We start from the raw sequence: 18316 nt of genomic DNA, 5'->3' as shown, positions 1-18316 counted from the left end.
TTAGAGGCAAGGCTGACTTCAATGTCAGAGTGAAACATAAAATGAACTGGAATTTGTGCATTTCCTGCACACACAAACCGATCGTAATAACATCATTCCACTTCCTCCTCTGACCGTGGGTGGAGCACCGGGAAATGCCGGCACATTCCACAGAGCAAAGGACACCGGTTGAGGCCCTCCAGAGCCCCCAAACCCACCCCACCCCTCCCCAACGCAGCTCGTCTCTGTTCTGCCAAAGCTGCAGCGGGCCACGCGTTCAATAACGGAGAGCCCAGCCTGTTCTTGCTGTCGCCCTGCTTGTCTATGTAGACGCTGGTGCCTGGAGCACAGAGAAGGGAGGGAAGAGACTATGGCATACCATTCACAGATCATGCAAATTCCTCAAGAATTACATTCCGTGTGGAAGAAGGAATGCTGGTGTGTTCCCGGAAGCCAGAGTGTCCTTTGTGTGTGTGTGCGCGTGTGTGTGTGTGTGTGTGTGAGGGGGGAGGAAGAGTGTGGGCAAATTAATCTATTAATGAGCCGCAGCCTTTGCTGCCTGCAGGGCACCAGGCCTCACTCACTCACACACTCTCTCCCTCTCTCTCCCCCTCTCCTCACCACTTCCTGCTATCCCAGGAATGCTTGTGGGAGAAGGCAGCAGGGACAAGTCTAATACTATACCACTGAAAAACATCTACATCCCTCTGAGTCTGAAACACAAGTATCCTCTACCATGCAGAGCTCCTATGCTGAGGTTGTTGATGGGCACCTTGCCCATAGGCCTTCAAGAAAAGTATTGCATATGCCTTGTGACCTGTTTCCGGTGTGTACTGTGTGCACAGAGGAATGGAGAGGGGTGGCGGTTGGCATCACCTCATCCTGCAGGAATGCAACTCATCCTGCAGGAATTTACTCCAAAAACCCCATCTTCTGCCATGTTCTCAATAAGAACAATGCTTTGCAGCAGCAGGTTTGAGTTTGCAAAGGGAAAGCCAATAAGTATTTGGCAAGGTAAGGAGGTGGGAGGAAACACAAAAAACAAAAAACATTTCCAGTATGAGGGCCTCTGCAACCATATGAAAAAAATAGACGGAGCACCTTGGCTTCCACACATTGATAGTGCAGTGCACATATTTAACTTCGATTATGGCTATATTACAGACAGAGGCATTCTTATCTGATGCGTTAAACATGCCATTTTGGTCTTATCACACGCAAGGCCACGGTTCGTACGTATTTAAGTTGAGAAGGGAGACACAGCGTCGGAGTGCGATGGAAGAGGAGACACAACAATGCGTTCCACAAAATCTATTAGCGGGACTCAGGGGCGAAGGCAGCGCGTTATGACTTCGTGTGGGGTCAACACAGACACGAGTCTGATACACGGCAGCACACATTCCAAAGGGCTTAGGACAACAGCATGAACAGGTCAACGACATACGTGGAGAGAAAGGCACAACAACGTCCTTCACCATCAAAAGAGATTGAATGTTTTGTCAACTTCTGCACGAAAATCAAGACAATCGATCTTTCACGCAAACTGCAGCAAGACAACTCCTGTAGATTAACTGCCGATAAATGATACCTGAAAGGGCAGGCGTTTCGCCGAATAAGGCGTAAAACATGCCTTGTGTCAATAAGTCAATAGGGATCATACTAGCCAAGGCCAAGGAATCGAAAACGCGTCTGCAAGGGGAGGTGCAGAAAGTAAATAAACATTATGCGGTCAATGCATTTATCAACAGAATGGATTGACCACCATTCCTAGACGGGCTCACTTCTAGGCAGACCTGAAAGTATTAAAAATGTAATAGCAGACATTGACATTATCGTTTCCAATCGCCACTAATGATAGGATACATAAAAGTCTGAGAGACTGAACAAAATGTACAACGACGGCTGGAGTGATAACGTCATACAGAGGTGACTGGACCATAGCAATCCAGTTGCAAAACACCAAGTTCAAACTGCGAGTAACTTAAACGGGTCGCTTTCTGGGAAGGCTAAATCGGACATCACCAGAACACATTCTGATTCACAGTTAGCTTTCATAGAACTCAAGAGTCAATAACTTCACGTTAATAACGATATCAAGCCGTTATAGTTTCAATAACAATAGTAATGTTTTGCAAGGATTAGCACTTGTGCAGAGACAAAGAGCTTTAGCTAACCTTAACGTTAATCTAAAACCATCCAGCTGGTGCACCAGTCCAATTTCAATCTGACCTGCAGCAGCATGTTTAGTAACGATAAAGGCAGACCTATGACTTACAAATCTAAAATGTTTCATATTTGAAGGGTAGAACAATCCTGAAGACCACACAGCCCCTGAAGAATTTTGCAGCCTTTGCAGCCAAGTCAGAGTAAACTTGGTTTAACATTACTGCTAATGGACAATGCAGCTAAACTATTAGCCATAGCGAGCTAACAAGTGATGTTGCATTACACAGACCACTTTCACTGCTGGGCTTTTACCTTTCTCAAGGGACTGACATCTTCTTTACTTTTCTTGGTGCTTGCAAAAACTGAAAATAACGTGCACATGCGAAAAAAAGGTCCTATATTCCTTTTATCAAAAAGTTTGCAACTTCAGTTTAAATTGCTCGGGGTTGCACTGCATGAGGTTCATTTTGTGGCAGGAAGACAATCTCAAGGTAATGCGCATGCGTGCATCATTCACTCTAGCAGTTTTTCATGAATAGCCCACAATGTGGCGGGAGGCAATTCCCGGCTGTGTAGTTTCTGATCACGAACCCACCAACTTCTCTCATGCGCTTACCTGCCGTGGTCAGGCGGCTCCATTGCGGGGCGATGCTAGAATGGGTCCCCTTTATAAATGCATTGATCCAACCATGATAACGCAAAGATTGTTGAGAATTGCACGATCTTTTGCAAGGGTGTGCCGATCTGCGTCCTCCGTTGCACACTGTCTATCCGCCTGCAGAGTTGTGGCTCGCCTCTGTGTGCACTGACGCCATCTTTCCAGCGATCGCTGAGGGAGTGACAGAAATCATTGCTAGAATTTGCTACGGCAACTCGCGCAGTACAGCAGACAAACCTCCCAGTGACGATTCAGTAGTGCATGCAAATTAATTGGGTGAAAATATTACCATGTCAAATGCTAGGGTGAGGAAAGCAAACACAAGTTGTCTTTACTTAAAAGGACAGTTTCCTTCAATAGGGCACAAAATAATGTTTTGTAAACAACTAATTCGAATTTTTGGGATAATTTGTTGGGGTAATGTAATTCAATATGGTGACATTTCAATCGTGTGTTCCACAGAAAATGTATAGATCCCTTAGCCTGGACAATGGGTGGAAAATAATCTGATGGAAAATACCATCTGATTTTACCATTAGGCTACTATCAGATGGTAGTTATATTTAACCAGCTCATACTAGTCCAGACTAGAGCATATCTTTTTTACTCAGTTTTTGCTGGGATTATAGTATGTAAATGCTTGATAAAAAACGGATTGTGTTAGACCAGGTCTGTAGGCCTACTCCCTTACAGTGGTTTCAGTGATGACAAAGAGGAAGCGCTTTGATTTGAATTCAATAAGAGCAGTATGGCTCTTGTCAGATGGGTTACCGTTAGATGCTACATTTGGATCCACTTGATCAGAGGTATGTGGATATAATGGTGAAAAAAAACTGGTCAGAAAGTCTTATGTTAAGGCTCAATTCTATATTTAGTCACTTTATTCAGAAAGCAAAATGTATCGGTTTAGCCTAGAAGCTGATCCAGTCACACTCAACATAATTTTATTCAACTCATAGCTATGCCCCTGAGCCCACTTAATTAAATTGAAATTGTCCAGACCACAATAAGTGCAGTGAATGTGGACTGGCAGCGCCAGGCTTCTATTCCCTAGCCACGAGAAGAGCCCTCCTCTCAAAAGCAGTGACAGGAGGGATGAGCTGAGGTCCAATAGAAAGGCCCCCTGTTGTCAAAAGGCAGTGAATTGCATGCCTATGTGACTGTTCCTATGAACCTTGGCTTCATCCCTTTCTGCCCCGTTCTGTAACCAAACAATCCCTAATGCAATTTCTCTCCCACAGCATAGTTTTTAGTTGCATAACATGTGGAGAGATGTTTGTTGAAGTACTGGTATGTCTATCTGTCCTGTAATTATAGCAGTCAGATGTATGTCAAAAATGTCTTCCTCATTCTGCCACAAGATGGCACTATTTCAACAGAGAATATCTGTCGAATTTAGTGGGAGGAATAAATGAATAAGACCATAAATGAATAAGACACAATATTTGACTGTGTCTGTCTATAGCATAGACGTTAAATACTTTACATAGAGTTGCTTTTCCTGCTAATATGAAAGCACTTTCAAAACTGTCAACATAATCAAGACACTCTATCAAGCTATTATCATTCAATTAAATTCAATTTTTATATAGCACTGAAACAATACAATTGTCTCAAGGCGCTTTACAGAGCCTAGGGTCTGAACACCCATTCATTCGACTCTTTTGCAAGCTATATGCAAAGTGGCATACATAAAATGTGCTAGCTAAGCTTTGAGCTCCGTTCATGTTTTTTTAAACCTATTTGAGATATTATGTTAAAATGTACTTTAGGGGCATGGAATTCCTCAGTATTTGTTTTGCACTTGTTCAACCGAAAGACCCAGTATGCACTCATAGCCCTCTCCTTTCAGTGCTCTGACCAACTCATCTGTCATTACCTGCCTGCCTGGACAGGTTGCAATTGTGTACTTGCTTAAAATTCTGGTGCAGAGAGCGGCAACCAGACAAAGGAAAGTCAGACCTGTGTCCTTGTTTACCGTCTGGGATGGATAATGAGAATAAATGACTCGCTGCAGGTTGTGTCTCCTTGGTCCCAAACAAAATGCCCGACTGCTTCAAAGGGCTCGCCCTGCCATTTTATTGAACAGTTCCATGTGATATGGAGCCTGTCTGGCTTTTTCTAACTCCAACAGACTGCTGTCTCCAGTGGGGGGCACATCAAATATAGGCACTAAAGGTAATTGCTAAGGCTCCACAGGCATCCTCTAAAATTGGATACATGATACATGTAATACTTCCCCTTTACGAGACGCTAATGGGTTTGAAACAATACTAAACATGTTCATCTACTTATTTGAGTAACCTTGAAAAAAACTGCTGAATTATTGTTCCATGTGTGTCATAGTGTTGGGCTTAAGGGTAGGGATGGGCAAAAATACAAAATACTCAAGTTGTAAAAGTAGCAAAAGGGAATAAAAACAACCCCGACACGTATCAAAATAAATTACAGTATTTTGTATTTAAAATATTCAAAAATATATTTCCGAGGCTGCATGACATCATATCACAAACCACCACTCCACACGGGCATATTTGATCATTTGACAGCTTTCCACTGCTTAACAAAGCACATAACAACTCAGTTTGGAGAAGCTGTATCTTGATGGCGAGTATTCAAGCCAGTTGGATGACTGCAGCCATGTCAAGAAGGCAAAAAACATACATTACATTTCTTGTCATCCAATCAGAGACAGCGACAAAAACTTCCAAGGCCCGCACCCTTTCAAAATTGACATGCTGGTGACATGGTCTGTGCTGGCTAGGAGACACAAATTTTGTCACTTTTACGTCAGGTTTTGTTGAGCAGCTCTTGTCGCCTGGACTATGAATTCGACACAACGTGCACCGTTCTGTCTCCCAAAGATGCATGCAGATGCAGTCATGTGACCATGTCATTTTGGGGAAAGTGTTTTCTGTATTTTTAAAATGCAAAAATACTGAACACTATATATTTTTTATACAAATCGCATTACCATTTTTATAAGGCTCATCAAACACAAATACATCAAATACATATTTTAAAGACTTGTATCAGAAACATACATCGATTCTCAGAAATATTACACCTGACAGTGCCATAGGCAAGGCATCTTCATGCTGTCAGAATGAAGAGGCAGCTGATTTATGTGTTCCAAATCTCTCACTACTGTTTTAAGCTAGGATGGATTGAAATATGTGTTCAACATTTGAATAGCTAAGTTAAAAACATTTGAAATACCAAGTGAGCTTCATAGGGAAGCTCATCCATGGAAGAAGATCTAGTCTTCCTTCTTACACAAACACCTTCAGACACACACTAAATTAGTCTTACCCATCACAAACACACACACACACACACACACACACACACACACACACACACACACACACACACACACAAGCAAACACAGAATTATTCCCTCACCAACACACATATAGCTCTTGAAAATGCATGCTGAGACAGGGAATATTGCTTCTGGGCCTGGATCTCTCTGTAGCATTCTGCTCAAGCATGCTGTTCCTTCGGTAAAACACAGCTGGGCACAGCTGTCAATCACAGCGTATTGATGCTGAGGCGCCTGGATACAGAATATGGAGCTGGAGGAGGAGAATTCAACAAGCACAATGAGGGATTTATGAGTGTCATTGCTTTCTTGAGAATATTAGCTGTTCACAACAATCTCCATAGAGGTACTTAACATGCCAGTCTGCCTCAGCGGCCCGATGACTGATTTCACAATAATGATAACTCCGGGAAACGTGTGGTGACATTAGGGGGCTGGCTCACTGTACATCTTATGATTGTGTTATTGCTGACATTAGTGTCAAGCCATCAGATTGAGAGACACTCACAACTATTACATGTTTTCTGGTTGGCAGTGTTATATTGGAGGTTGAATGAGAAATTATATTTAGCAAATGATGGCACAGTCGTTACCAATTTGCAGACTAAATGGAAGTTTAAAAGAAGATTGGATTTGGCTTACAAGAAAGACAATGCAGCTTTACGGTTGGATTGCCATTTGCTGCAGGGTGTCCAGGCGATGCAATCTCTTAATTCTAACAATCCCTATATCACTCCTTCCACTTCCCCTTCTTATTAAAGGTACAGTCCGCGATTCTGGCAAAAGGTTGTTGATATTAGAGCTCAACAGCCAATCAAATTACACAATTCCCTTCTGTGCCCCTAAAGCACATTGTAGATTGGCTAGAATTGTTGATTGCTTGATCCGAACCACTGGATCCACAAGTTTGTTTTGAATTCACAACGTTTTTTTTTACAGCTAGAGGACCATGAAGTCAAATTCACTGAATTTGACAGAAGTTTATTGTATTGCAGAGTGTACCTTTAACAGATGCTTATATTTTGCTGTACACTCTGAGAACCTTGGCCTGACATCCAATTACAAATGCCCTGTTGGAAATCTCAGATTCCCAATTGAAAGCCTTGAATTAGATCCCCACAGGAACGCAGGTTAATTTGAGGTCTAAACTAAACGATAACTAAAAGAAACACTGTAGTGTTCTATCCGTCCTTTTATTGGATTCTAAACCCAGTCACTTTCAATTTATTAAGCATTGCTCACACTGTTTTTAAATGTCATCTTAAAGCACATTTTTATTCCTTGGGTTTTAACTCTTGCCTTTTTTGTTTAACTGGTCTTTTGTCTGTTGTTTGTGTTTTATAGTTTTGCTATTTTGATTGTACAGCCCTTTGGTCAACTGCTGTTGTTTTAAATGTGCTTTATAAATAAATTGACATACATATATTCTAATATAAGAAAATATATAAATGAATGAATATTGAGAAATTCTTTGCAACCTTTGATTAGCTTGTACAGTTGATTGATAAGTGGGTGACAAAATCAGTAGGTCTCTTTAAATACACAGCTGACCTAAGACACAGGCGTTATATAACATGGACTTCATTCCCTGACCCCAAGTCCCTTGACAGAGCACTACCTAAGGGAGTTGCTGGGGTCATACTATCAGTTGTGTAACATTTTTGAACTGTCTTAAATGTTTCTCTGGTGCATGGGCTTGTCGTATTATCAGTTTCATTCTGTCAATCTGTCATACTATCATAAATCTGTCACACAGTGTGGAAATCACATACATGAAATCCAATAGTGATTGAGTTGAAGAAAATAAATCTTAAACCATCAAATATGTCCTATGATCCCAAAGAGAATATGTGTACCATTGTCTTGGTATTTATTTTGTATATTTGTTTTGTTAAAAGTCTCTAGCTTCTCCTTTTTCAGGAAGTTCTGGAATATAATAAAATAGCAGAACTTGTATTTGGAGAACCTGCTTGAGTTCCACAGCACTCAACAGTATCATTTTCATTCATCAGTTTTATTTCATTCATTATTTAATTGTTTTTCTCTTCTAATGCCTCACTCCAGCCCACATTGTTAAACTGCCTGGTTCCTCTTATTTCAGGCTATTTGTGCATTCAAAGATGACAGTTATTTTTATATTTGTCGTCCTCAATCAGGCAGCCCAGCAGAGGTTGATTTCTTCAAAAGGAGGTCACTGAATAAATAGTACAGGCAGCTATAATTTCCCTGAATAGACAGGAGCACCCCTGAGAGACTCTTTCTCCTGTCTTCTTTTGTGCAAACCCATGGCATGGCAGTGATATCTGGGCCCATGAAGAAGACTGTGATGTTTTTGCTTGTTGTATTATTTACTGGTTGCAAAATTGTAATAAACAAAATATGGGTTTGCATTTTGTGGAGGAAGGAGGAAGGACTGTGAAAAAGAGGAAATTACATAGGATTGCGATCATGCTGGACAGTCTCTCAGCCTTTGATGGTGTAATGTTGAGCAGGAACGAGACACAGGTTTTGTTTTTGGCCTAGAGGCTTTCATTATGCAGCACAACCTTCAGAGAGGAAGCACTGATAAAGAGCAGGGAAAATGGCAGAACCGGTCTAATTTCGACACAACGAAGACAGTGATTGTCTGAGCCGGGAGCTAAAAAGTCACTGATTACGCACACGGAAGCTTTCACTACCCTTGCACACTACATGGACCCCACCCAGCAGGTTAGTTGTCCCCAACAACCCAAGTGTGGAAAGTCCCGTAAGTGTTGGAGGGACCACTGACATTGAGAGCACCACTGAGGGGCTTTGGTGGCTTGTGGCGATGAGATAGGGGTAGGAGGCAAAGTGTCAGTCCCTGTGCCCCCCTGTAGACAACATCAGATGGTTCCTCAAGAACAGCACATGGACAGACTCTTCTTACTTGCTGTCGTCGAATGTAAGGTAGCCGCGCCGGGCATACAAGCATAGGTCAGCATCGTAGGCACCCGGGCTCTCTCACTCAGTCCAGCAGTGGGAAACCAACTTGTCTCGGGCATCATCGGCAAAGATTTGTGGCCGAAACGGCACCATAGTTCCCCCTCACTGGCCTGCTCTGATAGCTGGAGGTCTGTAAGGACTTGTAGCGACGCCCTCCAGGGCGAAAGCAACCCTGTCTCCTCTGCTGACCAGTTGTTGAACTGGGCTGTTAGCTAGGCTTGGATGAGGTATGTCTTGAGCAGGCCTTCATCGTCTTCATCGTCCCTTGCCGTGGGGCTTCTGTTTGGGGGTCAGTCCTGAAGCTCCCAGCACCTGGTCCCCAGTCTGCGGCTTCCCTGAAGCTCCCGGTGTGGCTGCCTACTCTGTCCTGGGCAGGAAGCAGCGGCTCTGTTAGTGGCTTCCCCCTGGCGATCTCAGCGGCTCAGGTGGGGAGCGCTACTGCCTGTCGTCCCCCAGGCAGAGGCACAGCCGTGCTAAGTCTCTTTGGGACTCTTGGAATATAAGCCTTATGTCACGCACCCTCCCGCAACGCATAGTGGATGAGGTCTTCCATCTCTTCAAGAACTCTCAATCTTTAGTCCCACTGCTGACATCAATGTAATGTCAAGCAAGAGAGGTTTTCTTTGGCCTTGAGCTCATCATTATGCAGCACTTCAGGCACAAAACACTGATTTGGAGCTAGGAAAATGGCAGACAAGTCTAATTTCAACACAATGAGGACGATGACGGTGCACAGATACACTAAATAACACAGGGTACTAACACAGGACTTAAATGGTACAGTACACAGACTAAATAATAAGTCACCCATTAACACTGGACACAAAAGGAAGACACAATCAACATTCCAACATTGAATATTTACACATTATAAAACACACTGAACACACAGTCTCTCCTCAAGGCAGTCTCTGATTAAACACACAAAACATGCAGCGCTTATTCTGAAGATCTAAAGATGATATAATTGTATTCTATATCTAATATAGTTTAAGTATTATGTCTCATAGCGCAGCAATGTTGTTGCCATGGTAACCGACCAGAAATTGGATGTGGGGATGAGGTTCACACTGCAGGCAGTACTGGATGGGAGGGGTGGGTACATGATTGAGAAATATGTCTCTGTTGTATTAGATACCCCCATGTGTTTTTCAAGTAAGACCTATAGAATCAATTCAACCCGTCAATTCGACACCAGCAAGTTGACTACAAATGATCTGCAACTCACTTGCAGTTTGGGCCTGGTCTACGTGAAATGGTAGCCCACAATCAAATTCTGTGTTGGCTTATTAGTATACCCGTTGCTTTTAGCCTGGTTCAAATGAATGAACGCGTCTAGAAAGGGAACCTGAAGTCTACTGTAACAGAAAAAGTGAACTTTGGAATAGGCAGGCGCCTCGCTTCCTCTACACTCCGCAGGCTACCTGGTGGGCAACAGAAGGAACAGACGTCACACAGTCCAGCCTGCTGCATCTCCTCCGCCACATCATCTGGCTCGCTCTATGACTGAACCGAAAGAGCGAAAGACTGGGGAACAGAGAAAAGAAACCGTACACTCTCAGATGCACGGACATCAGTGCTGCAGTCACTGTAGCCAGAGATTTCATAGAGAATACGAACATAATAGAGCGGCAACCCCTCTGAGGATTCGAGCTTATTGAAAGGGAACAATCGACATTTTAATTCGAGCTGGAACCCTTGAAAATGCTTCAGTCTCTCACAAGTAATTCGTGTGTGCGACTAATTCAAAGCAATAAGTCGGCATGGTATTTCTTATTTTTAGTATTGGGGTACGTTCTGTATCTCATTTTCGGTGCTGTTGTCTTTTCGTCGGTGGAGTTGCCATATGAAGACCAACGGCGTCAGGAGCTTAGGACCGCCAAAAGGCAATTTCTTCAGGAAAATGAATGTCTGTCTGAAGAACGGCTTGAAGAGTTTCTGGCCAAAGCACTCGAGGCCAGTAACTACGGAGTGTCTATTCTCAACAACGCCTCGTCTAACTGGAACTGGGACTTCACCTCCGCTTTGTTTTTTGCGAGCACCGTCTTGACAACGACAGGTGAGCGTCTCAGGGCTCATGACGACAGACATAATAGGCCTTGTTTGAAAGCATATTGGTTTTGATACTGTGTTCAAACACCAGATACAACTTGACTGAAATACTGAAATGAAAAGGACCTGGGGCTTTTATGCCATTGTTGTGCCTAAATGTGTTGTGCATATTGTTCTGCTTTTGACCTTTTCCATCGCTCTGGCTCTACAGCCTTTTAAATCTAAATACGAAATATTTTAAATCTATAAGAAATCTACAACAATAATGTATAAATCAGTTATGGCGCGAAAAGGAGTGATTCCTACCAGAAACTATTGTGAAATCATAATTTATCCAATGCTGTAAAGGAGTTAATTTTACATCCTGACTATAGCCTGATGGCCAGGCCTTGTTTTTCTTCTTAGAGTGTCCACTGGTGATACTGGACACCTGGCATTTGTGTTACCTGAGTATGGTCACCTTGAATTAAATGGCTGCTACCTCTCACACAAGCACATGTTAGTACCCAGTTTGCCATCTGTTGGTGTTGTTATAATGTCCCGTTGAGCTAAAATTCCTCCTCACTAGAATCAGGATCATGTAAGTCAAATTAAAGTAAAATTTAAAGGATTTAAAGTGTTAAGATGCCAGTTTGAAAGTAGTATGTGGCTGTCACAGGGAAGCCACTTTTTAGAGGTGAGGTTCTGACATTACAGCCATCATAACATGCTCCCCATCTCATATTACGCAAAGGTCAGGATAATAGTTTGTGTTTTTCCACAACGGAAATGTATTGAGTAACTTTGACCAACTTTGATAGTCTTCATTTGTATTGAAGCTCTTCTGTGTAGTCATAGTGTTCCATCTCTTGGAGATGTAGAAAGACTTAATTTCAGGAGGATTTGGCTGTATGTGGATACCTTTGGCGTCTAATACCATTGAGACAACTAGGCCCATGAAACAGTTTGCACCTCGGCAGATCAGTGGTCTGACTTAAACAGGAAACCACACACTGTGTCGTGCTCCTAACTAGGCTACAAGATGTAGAACACATCCCCTTACATAAACGGTTGCTCTTTTGGGTTATTTCTCACAGGAAGTAAAGATCAGTTGCACAGGCTATGGTTTATTGAAGATACTTAGTTTACTTAGTTACTCTTAAATAAAGCTCAAACAGTATACCAGTGAACTCACACAACAGTATTCCTATTAGCAAAGAGGTGTTGAAAGCAATACACATTTAGAGAGGTCACTCAAAGCCCTTGATGCATGTCACAGAACTGTGTTAGATTTTTGGTTACATTGCCTTTAAGAAAGGCAGCGATGTGATTCAGGAATGTTTCTTTAGCCTTAGCTTTAGCTTCTCCAGTAAGCAGTGACTAATACACACATTTACACACTATAGGACCACCCTATCTTCAGATTGGGCAATCTAGCTCGAGCAATTAAGCAATATCAATATTATCTCCTGTGACCCGTACTTTTTGCCAGGGCTCAATCATGTTTCTTTTTTCCATACTAAACCACAGCCATGTTTGGTGTGGTTACATGCATAAAGGATAACATCAGCAAAGCTAGCAAAACACTAACAGACTGATCAAACTGACTGATGTAAAGTGGTGGTGTCAGCCGTTTACACTGGCATGGCGGGGAGAGCTGACTGGAGCCAGCTGACACATTGAGACACCTCTGGGTATTCTGTAATAACCAATGAACACCCACTCACTGGACAGGAGTCACAATATGTCTAACATATCTCTAATGTTTTGGCGGGTAGCTCACTCCTAGGTAGCTAACTCCCCTAGTACTGCCTTGGGTTTTAAATCAGCAGATAACATTCAAGGTCCTTCCGCTTTTTTTCCCCTGCAGGTTATGGCCACACCGCCCCCCTGTCGGGTGGAGGCAAGGCCTTCTGCATCATCTACTCTGTCATTGGCATCCCCTTCACTCTCCTCTTCCTCACGGCTGTGGTGCAAAGGATCATGGTCTTCAGCACACGCCGACCCATCATGTACGTACACACCCACTGGGGCCTCTCCAAGCCCCTTGTGGCCATAATCCACGCCATCCTGCTGGCCATAGTGGCGGTGGCCTGCTTCTTCCTCATCCCGGCAGCCATTTTCTCAGCGTTGGAGAAGGACTGGAACTTCTTGGAGTCCTTCTACTTCTGCTTCATCTCCCTCAGCACCATAGGCTTGGGAGACTACGTCCCCGGGGAGGCCTTCAACCAGAGATTCCGTGAACTGTACAAAGTGGGGATTACTGGTAGGCTATGTTTTAAACATCCACTTCCTGTTGCTTACCTGAGCGAAAGATAGCATTGCCGTAATAAGTTTGTTTTCCTGGGAGCAGCTGGGAGTGTTTTCTTGTCTCTAGGCCTGCAGGTTACATGGATTCATATCTGTGATGCTGTGGCAATAATGCATTCTGAAAAGATATTTCAACGTTTGTGATTGTCACATCAAATAAGAAGATAAAAATGTATCTAGATTTCTAATTCTGTTAAAAGTACACCAAGGTGAAATAAGGTAGTAAGAAAGCTGAATGACCTAACCTGTTGTTGATTTGATCAGATTGCTGGAAATAATGTGAGTTAGGATAAGGCAAAATTCCCTCTTGGTGGAAAGGAAATAACATACAAAATGTTTTAAAGGTTCACTTTCCAGATACGTTTTATGATACAGTGAAGAAATCATATCCCATCTACGCAAAATATCTGAAATTGACCTATTTCCTGTAAAGATAGTATGCATTTTCCTAAGCAACAGACAAAGGAATGAACCTTGGACAAGGAATACAGCCTCAGCCCTGGAGAGAAGCAAGGGGCAGATTTGAGCTTGATGGGGGGTCTTGCATTTTCAGTACTCCATGCCTTCTGTGCACTTGGCCTGCGTTTGGAATACATTTTAAATGAGTTGAACGTTTTTTTTTGTCCGTTTTTACCACAGCGGATTAAGCATGACTCAATGCATTTTGAACAGAAGTGTGCGGGTTACAGTGTGGTTCATTCAATCAGTGAACAAGTTAATGTGGTTGCTGTTTGGTAACAACCATGGAAATGCATTTTTGAAACAGAAGTATAAAAGAGAACTGAGACAAAAGATATCACATCCTCATGGGCAAACTGAAAGCCTTGTTTGGTCTAAAACCACAACTCTCAAATGTAGGTATCGAACACATAATTAGGAGACTCTCGTTAAAGCCATCATGGAGAGAACAACGCACATAGTCTTCATAAAGCAGGTTCAGAAAGGAAGGAGAACAGTCAACTTGAGTTTAGTCAAAGCCTCGCTAGTTCACATATCAAGTTCAAGAAAGAGGTAACATAAGTCCTGGTGGCTGTCAAACATTGTTTTTCAGTTTCTTAGCATATACCTTATCAAATTTATTTTGGCCCAAACTATTTAAAAGTATAGAAAAAAAACCCTGCTGTCTCTGTTGTTCCATACTTGGATTTTGACAAACAGAAACTGAATGTTGGCTGTTGTCATAGCAACAGGCTCGAGCTTTTGCATGGCTTGTGTTCAGGCAAGGAGCTCAACACAGGAGTGACTGTGGGGCAACACTCTCAGTTTCCTGCGAGACTCCCTCTCTTTCTCTCTCTCTCACTCCCCCTGGTGGCCATGCCATGAGTAACAACTGAACAGCGTGGGCTGGACAATATCAAGGCTGAGTGATGGAGAGAAAAAAAACTAAATTTGATAAAGAGAGAAGCCATTTAGCCATTGAAGATGTGTGGGAGGGATAAGTGCAGATGGTCCATTCTCATTCACGCAGTGACGAGGATGTGAGAACGTTTGATTTGGGTCAGCAGTTTGAAATGACGGTAAAGGGCCAGACGCGTTTGGCAAGAGATCAGTCGCCGTGGTTCAACCACCGCCTCTCTCCAGCGCATGCTAACACCCTCGTACTGTCTGTAGTGTGTAGTTAGACTTGATGTGCGGGTCTCACTCTCCCATGATTCAACCACATATCGCTTTTTTCTCCCTTCCTCCCTCCCTCCCTCCCACTCTCTCTCTGTCTCTTACTGGCATTCCCTTTCCCTCCCCCTCTCTATCTTTCTCTCTTTATCTATCTCTCATTCTTTCGCTCTGTGTCACTGTTAATCTCTGCCCCCTCCTCCTCCTCTCCCCTTCTCCTCCTTCTCCAGTCTACCTGCTACTGGGCCTGATCGCCATGCTGGTGGTTCTAGAGACGTTCTGCGAGCTGCAGCAGCTCAAGCAGCTGAGGAAGATGTTCTACCTGAAGAAGGAGAAGCCACAGGACCGGCTCGCCATCCTGGAACACGACCACCTGTCCTTCACCTCCGTGTCCGACCACACCACCACCTCGCTGCGGGAAGACAAGACCGAGCCCTACGTTGACGTGCCCGACCTCGTCTCACCGGGCGGCGATGACCCCATGCTCAGATAGAGAGAGATAAAGACAAGAGATAGAGAGACTGTGGAGGGGGTCAAAGTTCAGGTGTGATAACAAAATCACTTCAAAACTCAAGAGAGAAAAAAAACGATACTTCAGTCAAAACGCATCATAGCACAATAGCATCATAGCTCGATGTGTGAATATCTGAGATCATAGTGCTGCTGATCTGCAGAACATACCCATCATTAGTTCTAATAATCCCCGTGTTCTGATAAACACCGCTAGAACATCAGTGGGCTGTGCTTGTCTGTGTAACAGCCAGGAACTCTGACTTAGGGGAGAGTTCTCCAAACTGTGTAGTATAATGTAGTGTTGCTGAGGAGAGAGTTTCTTTTGCCGCCACTGATTCAGTCGTCGTCATCATTGCCGTCAGTCTCTGTGCTATAGTGATGCTGCCTGCTGGTCGAGGAGTCATTCATTGTATAATTGAATATAACATACGCACACCATCTGTGAGGGGTTATTCCTAAAAAGGCTACTGCTTACGTGGGGCTCAGCAGAATGATCAGAGTTGACTCATCAAGAGGATTACTGTGTGAGATGATTCACCACATCCTCTTGTAATATTAATAGAGAATCATGCAGCTCCTACTTGTATAAACAATTGTCAACATTACTGAAATTGGGGTGTATTTTAATAATAAGTGGGCTCTTATCAAGGAAATGTTATCAATTGACTTGTTTTCTTGTTGATGAGGCCATGATTTTAAAATGTCATAATTTATTTGTAATGTCATAATTGGTCAGTACAGTACTGTATGATCAGAAGAATCTAGCCTGAGCATTGTAAAATAATATGACTTCTAAAAGATTGTGTGACTAAGAGTTTTTATGTATAACCCCCAAGTGTGTGCCTGTTATTTCTGCTTAAGGGAAATCTATAAAGGAAAGGTAGGGGAGTCTACCTGACCATTCTGAACAAGTAGCAGCTAGATAGGTTGTCCGTTCTGTTAATGTTCTTACATTGTTTACTTTTTCATATTTTGTCGTAGTGTTTATAAGGATCTCATTCACTGTCTATTGTGTCGAAAGGCATCGAGCAAAAGCAGATGCGAGTTGGAAGAGGGCTGGCCCTAGAAGACTTCCATTAAATAATTAGGCTGGAGATACAGTACATCAGTCTTGAAAGGATTAAACACATTGTCAGGGAGCGGGTTTGGTTGGACCCAGAAATGCACTTGTCCAACATATTGTGCAAAACTCTCAATTTATAATTAGTTTGGAACTGATATATTTATACTTGAACAGAAAAGACTAACATGAACTAACAAAGGGAAGTTTCGGTCCAGAAGGATCTAATTTAGTATTTTAAAGTGTACGTTTTTTTTTTTTTTTAAACTAAATGATTGGAGTGAACTGTGATGATCAATGCTGGTGTTGGTATTGACAAAATTTCGATTTTTATGAGAAATCAGCATTTTATTGGGTTGAAAAAGGCACAACATGACAACGACTGTTTAAAATCATCCTGAACCTTGCAAGGCCAATGCTGAGTTTTGCAAGATTACTTAAGTATAACCCCACATTTGACATGCGATTGATCTTTACAACAACCTTGAAAAATGTGTGTATATTTTTCAGAAAGTGGAATGTTTACAAATGTATATTTGTACAATGCATACTTGACGAGGTACCATTTTTGGATCACTTGAACTCTCAAATAACGTTTGGGGCTGAATGACATGGATTAAACGGCTCTCATTGTTTGTGTAGCACAGTCTTGAGATAGACACATTTCAAGTGCACTGTTCTCTTTGTGATGCACTTCAGAAAGAAAGGACTGGAGAGTTGACTGCAGACTGTGTACAAATTGTATTTTGTATGTCTGAAGGCCATGGTCAGTCCTGTCACGTTATATAGAGCTTGTACTGTGACATATTTATTGTGTATAAAAATGAAAAAGCTTTACCTTCTCCGTCTTTTGTGTTCAGCTGAACAAGAACAAGAAAATGATTGCGCAAAGCTAGTTACATTCAACGTGCTGTTTGTTGCATGAGCGTCTTGTGAACTCATTGACCAGAACTGGATGCACATCAGTGCAAAAGTACTTAAGTGACGACGGAATCATTTGTGTACTTACCTTAACCAGTGTACATGGAGATTAGGAAACTTGTTTTTTACCAGTGACATATGACATGGGAAGGGAAATTAACCGGTTTGTGTGTGCTTTTTCCATTGTGTTGCGCTAACAATAAATACAAATCTCTCACCACCTACCCGAATGGTTCTTTTGGAAAATGGATAGAAATTCTATTTATGTGTTCATATCATTTTAGTGTATTCCTTTGTATTCCTGATGTTTTACGCTTGAGATTTACATGTTCATGGTGCAGTAGCTTACATTCAGAAAACTGAGCACCTCCCTGTGTGTGTGTAAACACTCCCTTATGGTACATGTTAAAAGCTGCTGCAGAATCGTCGCTGTGATTCAGAGCAGCCACGGAGTGTGATTTGGGGAAGTGTACTCCATCATGTCACCATGCGGCGCAACCTTTTAAGAGAAGGGCAGCCCTGCTGAGGAAACGGCCTTGGGCAACCATAGCTGCTGTCAATGAGAGAGAGCAAGGAGAGAGACAGAGAGGAAGAGTGAAAGAGCAGAGGGAGGTGGAAGAAGGGGGTGCAGAGGGAGGTGGAAGGAGGGGGCGCAGAGGGAGGTGGAAGGAGGGGGTGCAGAGGGAGGTGGAAGAAGGGGGTGTGGAAGGAGGGGGTGCAGAGGGAGAGACGTTGAGAAAGTTGTATGGAGAGAGAGAGAGACAGGGATAGGAAGAGA

General features: G+C 42.8%; 2 protein-coding genes across 4 annotated transcripts in view; one reads left to right on the top strand and one right to left on the bottom strand.

Moving 5' to 3' along the window:
- Positions 1-3020, bottom strand: part of map3k4 (mitogen-activated protein kinase kinase kinase 4) — a 28600-nt gene extending 25580 nt beyond the window's left edge. The window contains exon 1 of one of the 3 annotated variants that reach the window (XM_012817064.3): positions 2762-3020. In XM_012817064.3, coding sequence (XP_012672518.2) covers positions 2762-2784 — 23 coding nt within the window. In that variant the 5' untranslated portion in view covers positions 2785-3020. Of the gene's footprint in view, positions 1-2457; positions 2706-2761 lie in introns of those variants that run through there. The other 2 variants (XM_012817065.3, XM_012817066.3) reach the window with 2 other exon arrangements.
- A 7420-nt stretch (positions 3021-10440) lies between these two features.
- On the top strand, positions 10441-17758 carry kcnk1b (potassium channel, subfamily K, member 1b). Its single transcript, XM_012817006.3, has 3 exons — positions 10441-11151; positions 12994-13389; positions 15275-17758. The coding sequence occupies exons 1-3, from the start codon at positions 10797-10799 to the stop codon at positions 15535-15537; spliced, it is 1014 nt and encodes a 337-aa protein (XP_012672460.1). The 5' UTR covers positions 10441-10796; the 3' UTR covers positions 15538-17758.
- The last annotated feature ends 558 nt before the right edge of the window (positions 17759-18316 follow it).

Source organism: Clupea harengus, chromosome 13 (assembly GCF_900700415.2).
Source record: "Clupea harengus chromosome 13, Ch_v2.0.2, whole genome shotgun sequence".
Classification (NCBI taxonomy): domain Eukaryota; kingdom Metazoa; phylum Chordata; class Actinopteri; order Clupeiformes; family Clupeidae; genus Clupea; species Clupea harengus.
Note: the sequence above shows the minus strand (reverse complement) of the source record. Positions and strands in the feature narration are given on the sequence as shown.

Coding starts and splice junctions, on each gene's coding strand:
- kcnk1b (XM_012817006.3), top strand. CDS start 10,797: ATGCTTCAGTCTCTCACAAGTAATTCGTGTGTGCGACTAATTCAAAGC. Junction 11,152..12,993: donor CACCGTCTTGACAACGACAG/GTGAGCGTCTCA, acceptor TTTCCCCTGCAG/GTTATGGCCACACCGCCCCC. Junction 13,390..15,274: donor GTACAAAGTGGGGATTACTG/GTAGGCTATGTT, acceptor CTCCTTCTCCAG/TCTACCTGCTACTGGGCCTG.